The 17,113-nt window shown below is 41.6% G+C and overlaps 1 protein-coding gene across 1 annotated transcript in view; it reads right to left on the bottom strand.

Annotated features, from left to right (window-relative positions):
* Nucleotides 1-1,278: 1,278 nt before the first annotated feature.
* The window catches only part of LRIG3 (leucine rich repeats and immunoglobulin like domains 3), a 54,072-nt gene continuing 38,237 nt past the window's right edge, over nt 1,279-17,113 (bottom strand). Inside the window, exons 7-19 of the mRNA XM_033161794.1 lie at nt 16,742-16,885; nt 16,195-16,338; nt 15,519-15,599; nt 14,100-14,171; nt 13,414-13,485; nt 11,541-11,704; nt 7,423-7,743; nt 6,145-6,426; nt 4,820-5,272; nt 4,443-4,607; nt 2,672-2,815; nt 2,269-2,544; nt 1,279-1,892 (exon numbers count right to left, since the gene is read on the bottom strand). Of these exons, the coding sequence (XP_033017685.1) occupies nt 1,645-1,892; nt 2,269-2,544; nt 2,672-2,815; nt 4,443-4,607; nt 4,820-5,272; nt 6,145-6,426; nt 7,423-7,743; nt 11,541-11,704; nt 13,414-13,485; nt 14,100-14,171; nt 15,519-15,599; nt 16,195-16,338; nt 16,742-16,885 (2,566 nt within the window). The 3' untranslated portion in view covers nt 1,279-1,644. The remainder of the gene's footprint in view (nt 1,893-2,268; nt 2,545-2,671; nt 2,816-4,442; nt 4,608-4,819; nt 5,273-6,144; nt 6,427-7,422; nt 7,744-11,540; nt 11,705-13,413; nt 13,486-14,099; nt 14,172-15,518; nt 15,600-16,194; nt 16,339-16,741; nt 16,886-17,113) is intronic.

Here is a 17,113-nt window from a genome sequence, read left to right as displayed (position 1 = left end):
GGGTCTTCCCAAACTGGGTGGACAAGCATTGAAATGGCAAATGTGATTCAACGTAAGCAATTGTTAAGGGAAATACACCAGGGCAAAACAGTCTAACGTCCCACATACAGGTTCGGGTTATGGGTATACTTCCAGGTTTCGCTGCTCACGCATGTGCAGAAGCACTCTATCGCGCTGCGCGTGCATGCAGAAATGGCACCTCTAGTTACGGATTTTTCAGGGTGCACATGGCACCCCGAAATAAATTAAATCCGTAACCAGAGGTACCACTATACAGCTCTGGAGTCTGAACTGACAGTGACTGACGGCCAAAGTGTTTGGATATGTGCAGTGTAGCCCCACCACAAGTACTTTGCCCATCAGAGTGTTTGGGCTCAAACTGAGCAGGGTGCCTTTTGTTGTTTTCAAGTGAGGATACATAAGAAGTAATGTTCCCGGTTACTTCTTTACAATTACAAGACTTCATCAGCTGTAAGCTTTGTTCCGTTCCTAGGCAGGTAACCTTCTGAAAGTGTTATGAAAATACTTTATTGGGGTATTCAGGCTTAACAGACTGTTGAATGACTTGGTAAACAGGGTTTTAAATTATTTTTTTGATCTTTGGCAAAAAAAAAATTGGGTATTGCTACATTTTTAGAGATGATTTTGTTTGGGAAACTGAAATGGTAAAATAACAAGCATAAATGATTAACTCATATTCGTTTGGAATGTTTTCCAGTGGCTCAAATGGCACACAATCAAAGATTCATACAAATCAAACATGTTTGCCTTAAGGAATGCATCACATGTTGATGGGCTGCTCCTTTGCATGTGCAAAGCTCTACATACAACTTGGAATTAGGCCAATATATGGTGGGTTTGAAAATGCTGTTGCTCATTTTGCTCTGCAGAACTGTGATGCACATTGGCGAAGCTGCCTAAATCAAAAGTAGCAGCTCAAGTAAAATAATGAACACTATCTGGAAAAGGAGACTTACAAGTGCCTTTGTTCAGATGCCAAATATTCTGCTATGGGTGCTTATGCACTGTACTGCAGACAAATTGGTGAAAAGATGGTTGGAGGAGGGAAACGACTTTTTCATTTCTCTGAACATAAAAAGCCGGCTGTATTTTTTCTTTTTATTACAGTGCTTCAAGTGCACAAGGCAGCCCAATGTATTAAAAAGTGATATGGAAATATGACCATTTTACCAGCTTATAACTTTGGAATGACCATTAAATGCGCGCACACACACACACACACACACACACCCCATGGAAACAAAACTTGTACATATGTTGGTATTCCTTTAGAACACTTTAGCACCCATTTCAACAAAATGAAATCTTAGTAACAAATGCATAGTTATTATTCACACCCTTAATTTACAAAAAGGTACCATTCAGTTTAAAACAAAGCTATAAAATTATTAGAAATATATTCTATAAGGAATGTATAATCTGCATAAAAATGTATAATGTTTTTGGCAATAAAACTGCATCTGTATAAAAAAATGTACTTCTTTCTTTCTTTCTTTGAATCATAGCTCTAATAAAAAAACAAGTATGGAGTGTCTTCTTTTCCCTCCTTTTTTAAATAATGTCCACTTTGAGGTAGTATATTCCTTTGGTTCATAAATCAACTTGCAGGGTAGAGGGGGGAAGCTATGTATCCAACTCAGAGAACCGAAAAGCAGGAGTCCTAAAACTTTCAGCAGCCTGTCCGTATATACAATTGCCACTGTCCCCTTCATGAAACGTCCGGTCCTTTCTGTTATCATCCTCAGACTCTGAGTCAAAATTCAATGATTCGTGAGGATGATTTTGAGCAGCTTTTGGCTGCCAAATTGAAGGCTGCCTACAACTTGAGAAGGAATCGAGCTGATGTCTCCATATAGGTTTTCCAAATGTTCCTGAAAGATACACAGAGAGAAAATACGTTTGTCAACTGCTCTCCATTAAGAAGGGACAAAAGGCCACCCCACAGACCAATGAAATGTTCTTAAATCAGATCCACCTTTCTACCCGCTGCCTTTTGACACAGTTAAATGTTGAAGTCAGTAACAAGATGCATTTTTTTAAAATAGTCAACTCCCTGAGTTTAGCCAGAGGCTGTATACATGTGGCTGCAGATTTTCATTCAACACTATCGCCAGCTGGTTGGGGAATTCTGTGTGCAAATGGGTGCTGAATGTTGCATTTCCCAACCCAACATTGAAATGGAGACTGCATGACAATGGTTCACATTTATTTGCTTTTTCAAAGCTATTTTAACCATTGAAAACGTACCCATGAAAGCGCCGCTTGTAGCAAGGGGAGGCAGCTCTTGATTTCTGCTAAATTCACATGCATCCAAATTCAGATGCAAGCTTCTTGTTCCACTGTCTTCACGCTGAGTGTAAGCTGAGGGGAGCAATTTACTACTTGGAGGGGGTATTCCAGAAATGCTGATATACTGGTCAAAAGGATCTTCAGGCGGGTGGGGATAGGGGTAGCATTCCTTTTTCTTTAAGCAGCTTGAGTCATACAGGTCCGCACACACTGTCCTTTGCTCCGGATTGCAGCCTTAAAGAAACAGCACAAGCAAAAAAAAACAAGGTTGGGTTAGCTTCGCTAAGCAAAAGAGAGCCTTCAAAAAGAGACAATGAAATGCAACCAACTATTTCATATATACGTATGTAATGAAGATTACCTGTGTGGTATACGTCAAACATATCTGGGCCGCATATATTGCTTTTCAAATATATACTTCCTGAAGTTCCCAGATAATGACATAAGAACGGATCTGTTACAGCTTCCAAGTCATTTTCGCTGCAGTTATCTGTATGACAAATTCCTTCAAAACAGAAATGGTATATAGGTCAGGATCCCTTTGTTTTCACTTTAACATTCATATATGAATACATATTATAAAAAAGCTGTGCAGTGAATAATTCTTTTATTGATTTAAAAGCAATATTATGTTGAGGTACTCGTTTATTTCTTTATTAAGTGTATTTAATAAAGGTCCCAGATATTACACTAATTTGAGAAATTAATGAGATTTTTCAGAGTTAGTGGTTTCCAGCGTTAAGAGTTGCGCACCCTTAACATCCAGTTCCACAGAGTCTATTGAGATGGTGTAGCACTGACCACGCTGTGGGACATCTCAGCTTTCTGTAAAAATGCCCCTAAATTCTAGAAGTAGCTTGTCAAAGGTGTGGAAAAGCTGCTGCTTGGGAAGGGTGGTGGAGGATCTCCTAACAACATTCCTTACAAAGAACTGACTGTGCAGCCCTCTAGATCACAGTCATTGCCAGGGTCAACGTCATAAAGTTCCTTGTCAAGTTAGGTGCACTTAAGTCTCGGCACAATATTTCCTCAACTGCGAGAGCTAGACCAAGGGTGGGGAATCTGTGGCCCACAAGCTGTTGTCCCATTATCTCTGATCATTAGTTGAGGCTAATGGGAGTTGCAAGACAACAACAACAACAACAACAACAACAACAACAACAACAACAACAATTTGCAGTAATACCTCCGCGAAAGTCTGCCTTGTCTAGCGTCCATTCTGGTTAATGTCCGCGGCAAACCCAGACGTACCGGAACGGGTTACTTCCGGTTTTGCCGCTCGTGCATGCGCAAACTGCACCGTGCGTCTGCGCTGATGGGGCGCTTTGCCCTGCGTCCTTTTCGACTAGCGGCCGGGGCTCCGGAACAGATCCCGGCCGCAAAACGAGGTACAACTGTATTGTTTATACCCTGCCCATCTGGCTGGGTTTCCCTGGCCACTCTGGGCAGCTCCCAACAGAATATTAAAAACACGATACAACATCAAACATTAAAAACTTCCCTAAACAGGGTTGCTTTCAGAGGCCCCTGGGGGGCCACAGTCTCCCCATCACTGATCTAGAGCATTAAGTAGGGCACAAAATATGGCTGCCACACCATGTCCTTCTGTTGCATCTCACAGAAAGAACCAGTGGATACAGACTTTGCCTTCTGGATATGGAAGACTTGGGAAAGTAGTAACTTGGAAAAAAGCCCCTCTGCTTGATGCTGGGGAATGGGGGAAAACAGAACTTATCCTGTCCAGACAGAAAGGTCTCAGCTGAAGATGCTTGGTAGCATTCGGATCACTACTGATGTCCTTGGCCAGTGGTTGAAAAGCTTGGCTCCAGGTAGAAAATAAAAATGAAATAAAATGCACAAGGAAAATCTCCAAGCCATTTCCTGGAAGCACTCCTCAGCAGGACAAAAACGTATGAATTTGCATCTGTATACACCAATGATCTACTACTGAATGCTAAAAGAAGGCAAGTGTTTTGATATTCCAATACTCGTTAAGGGACCATAGCCATTAGTTGACAATTTTCTCATCAACAGAGTCTATCTGTCGAAGAAGCTGCCCTCCATGAATTAAGGACAATAGTGACTGGATCGCTAGCTTTCGGATGGCACACTTCAACATTTTGAATGCTTACCGCCGCTGTCTCTTTGTTGTAAGAAATATCCTCCCATGGATGAGGATGAAGATGCAAAATGATGTTGACTTCCATTCTCCAATGACCCATATCCATCTTGCCTTTCAGCTAGAGTTCCCTGGGATGACAGATAGCTTGGAATATCAGCAGGCAGATTTGTCTCATCTGCGATTTAAGCAAACACACGGAGCTATCAGAATCGAGATTCTTTGCGGCATTTTAAGGCTAATGAGCAACAGAGGGGCGTATTTGAAAAGCTATTCGCTCTTCTGAATCGGAGTCAAGAGACACAAATAAGCCTGGAAGAAAAACCTCTGTAGGTTAACCACAAACATATTTCAGTCTGCTCTTCCGGTGCCAAGTTTCAGTTTACACACCTGTGTTTGTGATGCTGCAATCTTCATTTCTCCTTCTTGTGTGGTATATGATGACCACCCACACGAGGGAAGTGCCCACCACACAGCACACCACAGCTATGATCACAACGCCCACAGTGGCCCATCCATCATCGTCCAAAGATGGGGCAGCGTTCGGAGGAGAGTCACAGGTTGGTGTGGGAATGACGCTGAGGCGGATGTTGCCTCTCTCTGTCCCAAGAGTATTTGACATTTCGCATGTGTACTTCCCAGCGTCTTCAAAGTCTGTGTCCACAATGATGAGCAACTGGTTTCCTGCAGCAAAGAAATGCCTCTCGGTCACCATCAGAGTGCTGTCGTCTTTGGTCCAGTTAAGCCGAGGCGGGGGGCTACCACCGGCAATGCACTGCAAGACGGCCGTTTCACCTTTCGTCACCGTCCGGTCCAACAAAGGCCTCAAAAATGAGGGTGTTTCTGAAGGAAAGTTGGGGGGAGGGGAAGAAGCAAATATATGAATGTTACCAAGTCCAAAAATGAATGAATGAATCTTTATTTGCGTCAGCCATAGCAATAAAAAAACAGTATGATATACAAATAATAGAAATAAAAAGTCAATTATATAAAATACATTTTAGGGTTTTGAATCAATAGTCAAATAGTGGATCTTATTCTGATAGCCCCAGCTAAAAACCTTGCAACCTTTGCTGTCACCTGATCATCTTGATCTGCCAAGAGAAAGGACACTGTGGCAGTGGCTGGGCGACCCGGAATGGACAATAAAAGAGGGGTGATAAATCTCATTCCTCAAGTCTTTATAAAGAGTGCAAGCCAGAAAGGCATGCACCACTGATTTGGTACTGCCATCTCCACAGGGACATAAGCGTTTTTCGTGTGGAATCTGTTGGAATCGTCCCTCAAGTACAGCCGAGGACAATACATTCAATCTTGCGAGAGTAAAAGTGCGCCTATATTTTAGAATTGCTAGGTTATGCAGATAGGGTGCCAGAGAGTCGAAATGGGAAGATGGAAAATAGTCATACCATGGGCAAAATTTCCTTAATGTGGCCAAGTTGTTCTGCCGCTCAGTATTATTTAGGCGCTGACAAATTAGACTGTTTGCTTTACTAAAACCCAAAGTGAGTAGCTGTTGTGGTGATAAACCACGAGAGTGAAGTTTTTGATGGACAATTTTAGCCCAGGCGCTCTTGTGACAATCTTGCACCACTTGGGATATTAGACTGGGTGGGGATTTGAGTCCAAGCCCAAAAATATCTCTAAAGCTTTAATCATGTTATCAGCAAGCAAAGACAAAGCAGTGTTCAGCTGGCAGTCACGTTTTATCTTACCTAACACTGTTAATGTTGCATTAGCAGAGATGCTACCAGCAGTGTTCTGAGCTGTGCAGCTATAGACACCAGTATCTTCGATTTTGACATCCACTATAAAGAAGACATCGTCTTCGGGCATCACGTGCATGCGTCTCTTACGTGCTGCGGGAAAGTCAGTGCCGCCATCTTTCTGCCAAGCGATCTGGGGCACCGGGTGGCCGACTGCAGCGCATTCCAGTCGTGCCATCGCCCCTGCACGGATGGTAAGGTCCATGGGCATCTTGGTAAATGAAGGAAGCACTACAAAAAACACAAAAGATGCAAAAAGATACAAGTGAGTTTTCTTATTACATAGCGTGCAGACCACAGTTTTCAGTATGCCCATACAATGGAAGTGGAATCGGTGTCACCATTGATTCATGGACACTTGTTTCCCCTTCTCAACTGGGTCTAGATTTTTTAATGCCCAACTCAGAATGAAACATCTGCAAGCTGCTTTTGAAATAAGGACTGGTTTCAGGAAAGTACATACAGGGCAATCATTTCTGCATCCCAAGCACTAGCAGCATAACATTACGAAGTGGCTGCTTGCTATGCTATCAATTCTGCTGCCGATTCTCTAGTTTATTTAGGGATAGATGAACCTGTCAATATCCGTTTCTCTCGGTGTGCCTTGTCTGCATGAAAATCTGTATGCAATTTCTGCCGATATGCACATTTTGCATTCATACTGCGATTTGAGAAAGGCATCACAAAATTTGTAGATGTGCATATTTTGAATGATTGCTGCCTCCTGGTTTACGCATTAATTCTGAGAGTGTGAATTTCTCCCCCATGACACTGTATTTAATTTTACTTGAATATTTGACTGAATGTTGTCTTTAACTGGGTGTATCCTGAATGGCAATTCTTTGAATCTTTGATGAACCAAATGCAGTCTGCTTTATATACATAATTTCTAAAGAATCAAATGAGGTTTAACAGGTTGTGACGTACACAACTCTGGAAAACATATATATGAATTGATCTTATTTTAGACAGACCGTATTCATTTACATTTCACACACTCCAAGGTTAATTCTGGGATAAGTGTGTTGGATATAACCTACTGAATCCCAGATATATATGGTTTTGGTGCATTAAAATATAATGTGCTTTCACATTTGTTCCCCATGTGTCCAGACAAGGCAGCCAACAGCATCTCAACTTCCAGTATCCAAATATTTCGGGTGATGCCTTTTGGATTACATATCATATGTTTTTTGTTTAATTTATAGGTAATCTCAAGATGCTTACTGTTCACTGTGAGTTTAGCTTTGACAGAGTAGGATGAGCCAAAGTGATTTGAAATAACACACTGATATTTCCCCTCGTTGCTGAATTCCACATTGCGCAGCCTAAGAATGGTGGTATATTCCATCACTTCGCCGCCCTGTGCCCTGAGATGTGCGTAATTCTCCATTTCAGCATCATGCAGCAATTCATTGTCCTTCTTCCAAGCAAAAGTCATTGGGGAATCGCTGCTGCTGGCGGCTGAACATATAAAACTTAAATTGGAACCTTTGATTGCTGACTGAGTTTCAGGCTGTACGGTTATCTGTGGCTTCGGAAAATCATCTGTGAATATAAGAGCAAAAGGGAGGGAGGGGGAGAATTGCAATAAGCTCACATGATTTCTTGTCGGAGACGAAAGTGAGAGACCAGACCAGACCTTTAATTATAGGTCTGGAAGAATCAAGTACTTAAAAGAGATATGATGCAGATTCCCAATCAGCAGTCTAAATCATGGATGGTGAGCCTTTGACTCCGACTCCCATCATCCCTGACCATTTGCTACAGTGGCTGGGGCCTGGTGGGAGTCGCAATCCAACAACATCTGCAGGGCCACAGGGTCCCCCATCCCTGTTCTAAATTGTACTCTTGAGGGAGGTTCGTTTACGAATAGCTGGGGACACTGGTAACGCTAAACCACTGAGCCTCTTGGGCTTGCCAATCGGAAGGTTGGCAGTCAAATCCCCGTGATGGGGTGAGCTCCCATTGCTCTGTCCCAGCTTCTGCCAACCTAGCAGTGCAAGTAGATAAATAGGTACCACTGCAGTGGGAAGATGAACGGTGCTTCCGTGCGCTCTGGCTTCCGTCACGGTGTTCCGTTGCGCCAGAAGCGGTTTAGTCATGCTGGCCACATGACCCAGGAAGCTGCCTGAGGACAAATGCCGGTCAACAGCATCTGGTGGAACACTAGTTCTCCATCTCAGGTCTACACAGTAACTTTGTTTGTACTTATCTCAGAAACTGTGCCCGTCAAAGGCACCATCCTTTCCCAAATAAGGAAGCAGCACACATACACAAATGGATCCTCTGTTTCTTGTCTACAGAAAGAGCACATTGCTGGATTGGCTGAGGCAAGCAAGCCCAGGCCTCCCATTCCCTCTGATGTTTGGTCATGCTGCTTTTGCATGTGGTTGAGGGTAGGTGGGGCTAAGAGAAGATAAACAGGGCTCTACTAAATCCCATCGGGAAATTGTTGTACTCCGAACACTATAATGTTTTGACCAATCAACTAATGTTTAGCATTTCACTCAAAAAGCAGAAGTACATTCCAACTGCAATCCTATATGCATTTATCTGGCAGCTGAGTCCTATTGAACTCAATAGAGCTTGTTTCTAAGTAGACATGCCTAAGATTGTGCTGCCAGTTTCCATCGCTTGTCAGCTACTGGCTTTGCCACTCTGTCAAGGGAGCAAGAGGTGGCATGTTAAAAGTCAGGTTCCTGGCCTGGTATAAAATTTCATTGCTTATAATCGCAGCAACTTCCATATTGCCTTTTCACCTTTGGGTTGTGCAGCTTTGGCCCAGGGGATACCAGCTGACAACTTCTATTGCATAATCATATGATGATCATACACAACAATGATATACAGGTAAAGCCATGGATCTGCAAGATTATGTTATATTTAAAATCTCATTTTCACCTTCTTCTTTTTTGAAAAAAATGCCTTTAGGTCTGAAATTTATCATCTTTTGATAGCTGGGAGAAGTACAAATTACATCAATTTCAAATTATAAGGACAAAGGAACCAGTAAGCACACACTTTCATTTTATTAAAATGCCCTGTTTCTGTTTCCTTGGCTTCTAAAACCACATACACACAGAGTTGTTTTCATTAAATTTAGAAAGGCATGTGGTATTTTTCTCCTGCTGAGCAACCATATTAATGAATGCAAGGATGAATATTTAAATTACTGTCATTCAGCTGCAAGATCTGAGAATTAAGGAGCACAATTCTTCTTGACTGAAAATATATCTTTAAGCAGCATTTCCCACTGAAACATTAACGTGATAACTAGGATATGGAGATCAAAAAGTGTTTATTCAATTCAATTAATTTGTTTAGTCCATTAAAGAAACCAAATTTTTGTCCAGTTCTTGCTGCAAAGAAAGTTTAATTCAAATAGTAACTCTCTCAATTAGACATGAGGGATTTATTTTAAAAGTTATTAAGAAGCCGTATTGCAAAGATGCTATAGCATATATATTTGCAATGTACTGCATTTCAGTGCTTTCCAGTTGAATGCCTGTAACATTGGCTGAGCTGAAAGCATGTCTCTTTCTTGTAGAAGTTATTTTTTGTGGTTTAATTTCCCATTTCTAATAATGGGGTCAATTATGCTTTTGGACCCACAGTTTCATTAGTTATATTTTACAGCTCTTCAGAGCAAGCCATGGTGGTTGTTTTTATTTTTTATTTTTATTTTTACAAAAGCTGCATTTCTGCTGCCCGTTATGCATTCATAAATCATATTCTTTTAATGCCAGTGTTAACTGTGTACAAAACTTCAGCCCAAGTTTGCTTAGGGCCACCAACTATGGCCATTAACTGTGGCTATGAAAGAACACTTTTGACGGTGGTTCAATGAGCAGCACATTGATGAACAGCACAAAAATAACAGAAATCCTAGACCTGAACCTCCCTGCTATTTAGCACTGGTGTGTTTTTCACTGCAAGAAAGATAAACCAGAGTTAACCCCTCAAAAATTCACAATGCATGACAGATTGTTTGCTCTTTCTGGTCAGTTCCTGTTACCACAGGCTCCCTGCTTCCTTAAAACATGCTCACATTTCATTGGCTGTCAGGGTTGGACAACCTCCCTCCCTTCCATTGTGAACAGAGAGATGCAAAGAGCTTCTCACTGTGAGTGAGGTGGTGCAGTTGCCCTCAAATAGGGTCTAATGAGGAAAGTGCCCACATCATTAGGGCTGGGCGATATATCGTCCAAAATCAGTTTGAAGTCCATATTATGATACTGGTTTCATAATTTCTGACCTGGCGATATATCGGGAATCATGATCTGTGTGCTATGCCAAAAACACAACTTGAGAAAAACCATGAAGACAGCCAATGTCTCCACAAACTCCATCCTTATTTCGGACATTGTGCACTATCAGTATATCGTGAAGTTTAGCTGGTGGTATACCAACAATGCTGAAAACCAGATACCACCCAGCCCTACACAATGTTCGTTTTGTGGTCCAATCTCTTTCTACTCTTTTAGAAATGAAACTATGCCCAAACAAAATTGACTGTGGAATTAGAGCTGGAAAAGATATTGGAATTCCCTAATTTTGAGGGGTGGTGGGTGGAATAATTGTGCCGAGTTGCAAACACCGAAAAGTGCGTCTGTGAGAAAACAATTCCCTAAAGACCATGAGCTCAATAGAGCTTCCTGGGCAGCTGCTAACATGCTGGTCAAAATAGAATGGATGCTTTTGTCTCACCTCTGACTCTTCTCTTTAGGAGATGGGAGCCAGGAATGCTAGAGCTTTGCTAGAGCTCTCAAATGTTCTCAGATGTAGGAGCGCACAAAGGCCAGAAAAATGAAACATTGTGCTTACAGATGACTATGTGGATTTTGTATGTTAACAAAGCTCCTGAAGAACGTCTTAACCTCTGCACAATGAAGGTGCTATTTATATTATACGTATTCCTGTGTTTTTGCATTTAAGAAAACACTAAGCGTGCATCTGTCTAAACATTTCACAGCGTGCCAAAATATTTAGAACAATGCTCACCTAAGTGGCATTCACATTTTAAGCCTAGCAGCGTATGCATTTGCCACCACAAACCACTGAGCCTTCCTTTGTACACAATATGCAACTATGCAGTACACAAAACTTAATCCTAAACTGTCGTTCCCCATCTGAAATAAAACCACAAACTTGAAATATATGCAGTGCAGAGCTCATGGACAGTGGAGAAGGGGGGAAGATTTTAAACAAACAAACAAACAAAACTATTAACCCTCATAACCCTCACAGTTCAGGTAATAAAGCCAAAGCTGTTTAAATCTGTCCTGAAACAACAATCTAGACAGCAATGAAAAAGGATTACAAAAAAACAACAACAACCTTACCACACACAAAATCTTCTAGGCTGACAGCAAGCACATTCCTCCCTTTTAGTATCTGAGGGTGGGCACAAGTGGCATTGACGAAAGCCTGGAAATTGTTGTCCATCAGCCACTCGGGTAGCCATTTCAGCTGGCAGTCGCACAAAAGGCTAGACGTGTTTAGGTACCTATAAAAACGAAACCGGAGAAGATTCCATTCATAGGAAGCAGAACTTCACAACTTCCAGAGCAGGAAAGCAGTTTTAAATCAAACCCGAAGATAAGTTAAGCACCAAAACTGATCACAAAAATCAACGGCGTTGCACTGATTGATTGATTTCGTTTGCAGCCTGGCCGGTCTCAACATCTCAGGGAAGGTTCATGGAAAGGTGAGAATCATGGGCTATCAGACGTACATGTGTTGGAGGGAACATATTACAGGCTTCTTGCTCATTCAGGTCTAACACATACATGAGAACTGAGTGTGGCAGTGTGTAGAAGCCTCCTGCCTCACTCCTAACCTACCCAGATGTGCTACATCTTTTTAACTTTATATATGAACGTACAGAATCAGACCATTGGTCCATCTAGTTTATTACTGAATGCACTGAATGGCAGTAGCTCCCCAGGGTTTCAGACAGATGCCAGGGATTGAACCTCGGATCTTCTGCATGCAAGGCAGAAATTTTATGGCCCTTCCCCTATACTTGGAGAATGAGGGGGACAGAAACAAAACCTTCCCCTACCTTACCTCACTGAGCTAAATCCTGTGCTGGCTCCCTGGTATCAGAACCAGGGTGGTGGAGTAGGAAATGACTTAAAGAAGCGTGATTAAGGGTTTGGTTTTGCGTCCTGTACGTGCAGCTGAACACGCAAGTGTCTACTATAGTCAGTGCCGGATTTACGTATAAGCTAAACAAGCTATAGCTTAGGGCCCCCTCTCTTGCCCCCCCCCCAAAAACCTAAAAAAAAAACTGGATGTACATTTCCAAAATATAAGATAAAAACAAATAAAATAAAACCTACATACAGCAAGTGTTTTATTTTGTTGTGTAGGCTCCTATGATATAAGTAATGGGCCCCACCTGCTAGCCTGTTCCCTAAAATATTACTGATTTGCTCATTTCTATATATAGGGTGCCTACATTCTGCATATGCAAATGGCTTTAGATACCTATTAGGTCCATAAATTACCATATAGCATATATTCGACATAAAAAAACAGTGACAATTTGTTGTTGACAAAGGACAGCTGGACATATAAAGGGCCCAATTACCTTCAGTAGCTTGGGGCCTCATCAAACCTAAATCCAGCCCTGGGTATAGTTCAGAGTAGCCCTTGCTTTAGGTAGGTGGGAAAAAAAATTCTGTCTTATAGGACCAAAACAGAGTGTCATTACTTCTTGAGCATGAACTTCTAGAATTATCCTTGCCTTAGCTGTATCCCTCAAAATACGTACAGTGGTACCTCGGAAGCTGAACGGAACCTGTTCTGGAAGTCCGCTTCACTTCCAAAACGTTCAGAAACCAAGGCACGGCTTCCAATTGGCTGCAGGAGCCTCCTGCAGCCAATCGGAAGCCGCACCAGATGTTTGGGTTCCAAAATAACGTTCGCAAACAGGAACACTCACTTCCAGGTTCACGGCGTTCACGAGCCAAAACTTTTGAGTCGCAAAGCATTCCAGAACCAAGGTACGACTGTATTTCCTTTTTCAGATCCACAGCACCATTTTTCTTAACTGTGCCCTACGTTGTTCGACAACGCCGTGAGAAAGCTGCTAAAGGTACGACTTTTCAAAATAAATGCATTGTCATTACTACCAATGTCGATTCCTATGATTATCTGATATATTCAAACGTAACGCACGTCTCATTGGGGCAAAGTAGAGACACTTACAATTCTTTGAGTTTCTTCATCTGTGAAAACGTGTTTCCTTGAACTGACATGATGGCATTGTTACTTAGATCTCTGGGGATGGAAACAAAAGGAAAAGGCAAAATGTAGGATCACAAGGCAAACAAAGTCAAAGCAAATTCTCACATTCTGCTGGGGTAAAATAAAATAAAATGTGAAAAAGAAGCAGCTTGTACCCTATAAGTACCACTACATAGAGGCTCATTTAAACGATAACGAATCGTAGAATTGTAGAGTTCGAAGGGACCACGGGAGCCATCTCATTCAAGCCCTGCAGTACAGGAATCTTCCACCCAATGCAGGGCTGAAACCCACTGGGTCTCATGCTGTACCAGCTGAGCTACCCCAGTTGTATGATTTGACCATATTTCCTAGATACAATGCAATTTTGCAAGGGAATGCCATCTATAGATCCAATGCTGCAACACAGAAAGTCGTCACATACTCAAACCATCTCTAGCTCAGTCTACAATGATAGGCAGCAGCTCCCCAGGGTTTCAGACAGGGCTTTCTTCTCAACCCTTATTGGAGAATGGAACTGGGAACTTGGGCGTGCAAAGCAGGAGCTCTACCACTGAGCTATATGTCCCCTTTGAAGGTTATCATCGAGTTGGCATCATTGCACATTTTTAAAATTGTCTGGTTCAATATGATTTTCAACTACTTACAGGTGTTCAAGTGCATCCAGACCAGAAAACGCTTTCTTAGTAATTGACCTAATCCGGTTTCCTTGGAGTAGCCTGGAAATATAAAACACTTAACATGTAACAGATGAAAATGAAATATAGATGCATGGTTTTTGGAACCGTTAGGAGAGACTCTTGATAACTGCTTTTTGGGCATGTTTTACTGCACTGTGTCTACCTACCTCTCAACACCTTCCTCTCCTAAATATATACACGTATTCTGCTTCAGTTACTGGAGAGATGAAGGCATGTTCAAAGTCTTTTAATGTATATAATTTGGTGAAGCATTTTTTTTTTTTTGCCAGGGCTGTCAGCCAATTTATTTCTACATCTGTGCATTGTGAAGAAAATCTTTGCATTCTAACACAGCCATTGCCTCTGAATGTTGGATTGCCCTGCCAAACATCTGCAATTGTCTGCCTTATGTAGCTTTCCATTAACATGACAGCCTCTAATTTCTACTCTGAAGAATCTTGGTCTTATGTGAAAGGTATAAGGACTGATTTCACGACACCATGCATGCAGTTAAGATAATCCAAAGTCTTTTCAACCGAAGAGTATTTGGAAACTTTTTTTTGTGTGTGTTTAACGAAAGGAGAGATGTACTGAAGAGAAGCACATCAAGGAAGTCCAGGTTAAATTAAGGTGACTCCAAAGAGCAAATCAAGAAAACATCCTGCTGTTTCTGGACTTTTGCTCCAAGGTTTCATAGGATGTGTTAATTCCCACTCTGCCTGCCTCCATTTTAGCTAATTTCGTCTTTCCAGATTACCCTTCTCCCTCCAACTATAAGCTACATAAAGCAGATTAATACGAGAATCAAGCTTCTGGTAGCTTTGCACTGTTGCAGCTCAGACCTCAGCAGAGAGGGCTGTGTCAGGGAAGTACAGTGGTACCCCGGAAGTTGAATGGAATCCATTCCGGAAGTCTGTTCAACTTCCAAAACCTTCGGAAACCAAGGCGTGGTTTCTGATTGGCTGCAGTAAGCTCCTGCAGCCAATCGGAGGCCATGGAAGTAGTGTCGGGTGTTCGGGTTCCAAAGAACATTTGCAAACCAGAATACTCACTTCCAGGTTTGCGGAGTTCAGGAGCCAAAACATTCAACTTGCAAGGAGTTCGGGATCCAAGGTACGACTGTAAATGTTAACCTACAGTCAAGCACCCTAGTGGCTAAATCCACCTGACAGATGACTTCCAGCTTCCCACAACCACCAATACTAGCAATCTTTTCTTTCCCACCCTTCCTGCCTGATCCTTCTTTATTCTTTACTTTTGCCTCTATTGCCTCTCTCTAACGTGCAAAAGAGGAAAGAGATCTGGAAGGATATTAGCAGCTGGGGTAGAGTGGGGGATACAGAATCTGCATTTGAAGATAAAGCAGTAAGTTGTACCCGTACTTACAGCCACTTAAGTTTGTCAAGTCCAGAAAAAGCGCCATTCATATCTTCAATTGTCCAGGAGATTTCATTGTTTTTCAGATCCCTGTTGAAAGAAACAGGCGAGTCAGATCCAGGATCTTCAAAGTGTACGAGTACGTTTAAATCACAAAAGCAATTGATTCCTAGAAGGGAGCACATTGGGAACCCAGCGGCACGTTTACCCCTGCTCTAAATGTTTTACCCAACTCTAAATGTTTTACCCAGGAAATTGGTGACTCTTTCCACACACAGTGCTTAGAAGCACCCTCTTAAAAGTCGTTTTCAAAAGGAGCAGCTGCATGTCATAAAATCAGCAAAGTAAAGCAGCCCTATTATTTCATGATTTTGCTTTTTGTTCAACTGATCGTATTTTTTTTTTCCAGGCCTGTTGTGAGGAATTATTCTAAAATGTGAGGTGTATATATATCCAAAATAAAATCAAAACAGGTAAAGTAGCTTCAACAGTTGCTGTCAATGCATATCAATGGCAGCAGAGACTAAACCTTCCTTATATTAAGATGTATTCATCGTTTAGAATTCCTTCACATTCATCTTCTACACTAAGATGGTCTTGTTATTGTAGAGCTTTCTGAGAGAGAGAGAGAGAGAGAGAGAGAGAGAGAGAGAGAGAGAGAGAGAGACCCTACTATGAAACTTACAAAGTCTGCAAACTCGATAGTCCTCGGAAGGCACAATCAGCAATGTAGCTCACTTTGTTGTTCCCAACATTCAGCCTCACAAGTAGGCTTAAACCAACAAAGCTTGAATCCTCTAGCCGGGTTAAATGATTATAAGTTAAGTCCCTGCAAATTTGAGAGGGGAAGAAACGTTTGCTCTAATCAGTATTAATAAGGAACCCAAACCCAATTCACAATTCATCCCCTGATTAATTTCAGCCTGGTTATTTTTAATATAAGCTTGCACATTGTTTTCCATTTCACAGAATATAGCAGAATGGGTTTCCTTATTTAAAAAAATTACAGTAACAAAAGACCAAATGTAACTTTTACGAAGAGGGGAGGAAAATGCAGTTGGCTTCAGCTTCACACAACAAAATATCATTGCATTAACTAACACACAAACAGCTGTTGCCACCTTTAGAAATCTTGTTACAAAAAATTCACAGCTCACTGGTAAGCTGCTCATGCTTTGGCTTGTACCATGCTCTTAAAAATGGAAGAGTTTAAACACAAAACTACTACTCACAGCTCACTGAGTTTTTGGCAAAACTCCCAGGCATCAGGGCTGATTCTGCTGATAGCATTTTGGCTAAGATGGAGCTGCTGCAACATCAGCAAGCCATAAAGCCAGCCTTTGGTAATTTCTGTTAGGTTGTTATGATCCAGCTGCCTGTACACACACACACACACACACACACACACACACACACACACACACAAGCATAGAAACAAAAAAAGAAAAAAAAGACTTCAAGTTTCATATGAAAACTTAAAAACCAGTACATAATAAGAAGAAATTAAGGCTCTTCCTACTGAAAACAGAAGCCAGAAAGGTTTTACAGGTTGGTGGGTTGTACATTTATATATTGTTAGCATCACAGTTACTCAAAATAAGCAA

This window comes from Lacerta agilis, chromosome 10, assembly GCF_009819535.1.
Source record: "Lacerta agilis isolate rLacAgi1 chromosome 10, rLacAgi1.pri, whole genome shotgun sequence".
Taxonomy (NCBI): Eukaryota; Metazoa; Chordata; class Lepidosauria; order Squamata; family Lacertidae; genus Lacerta; species Lacerta agilis.
This window is presented reverse-complemented; position numbering and strand designations above follow the sequence as displayed.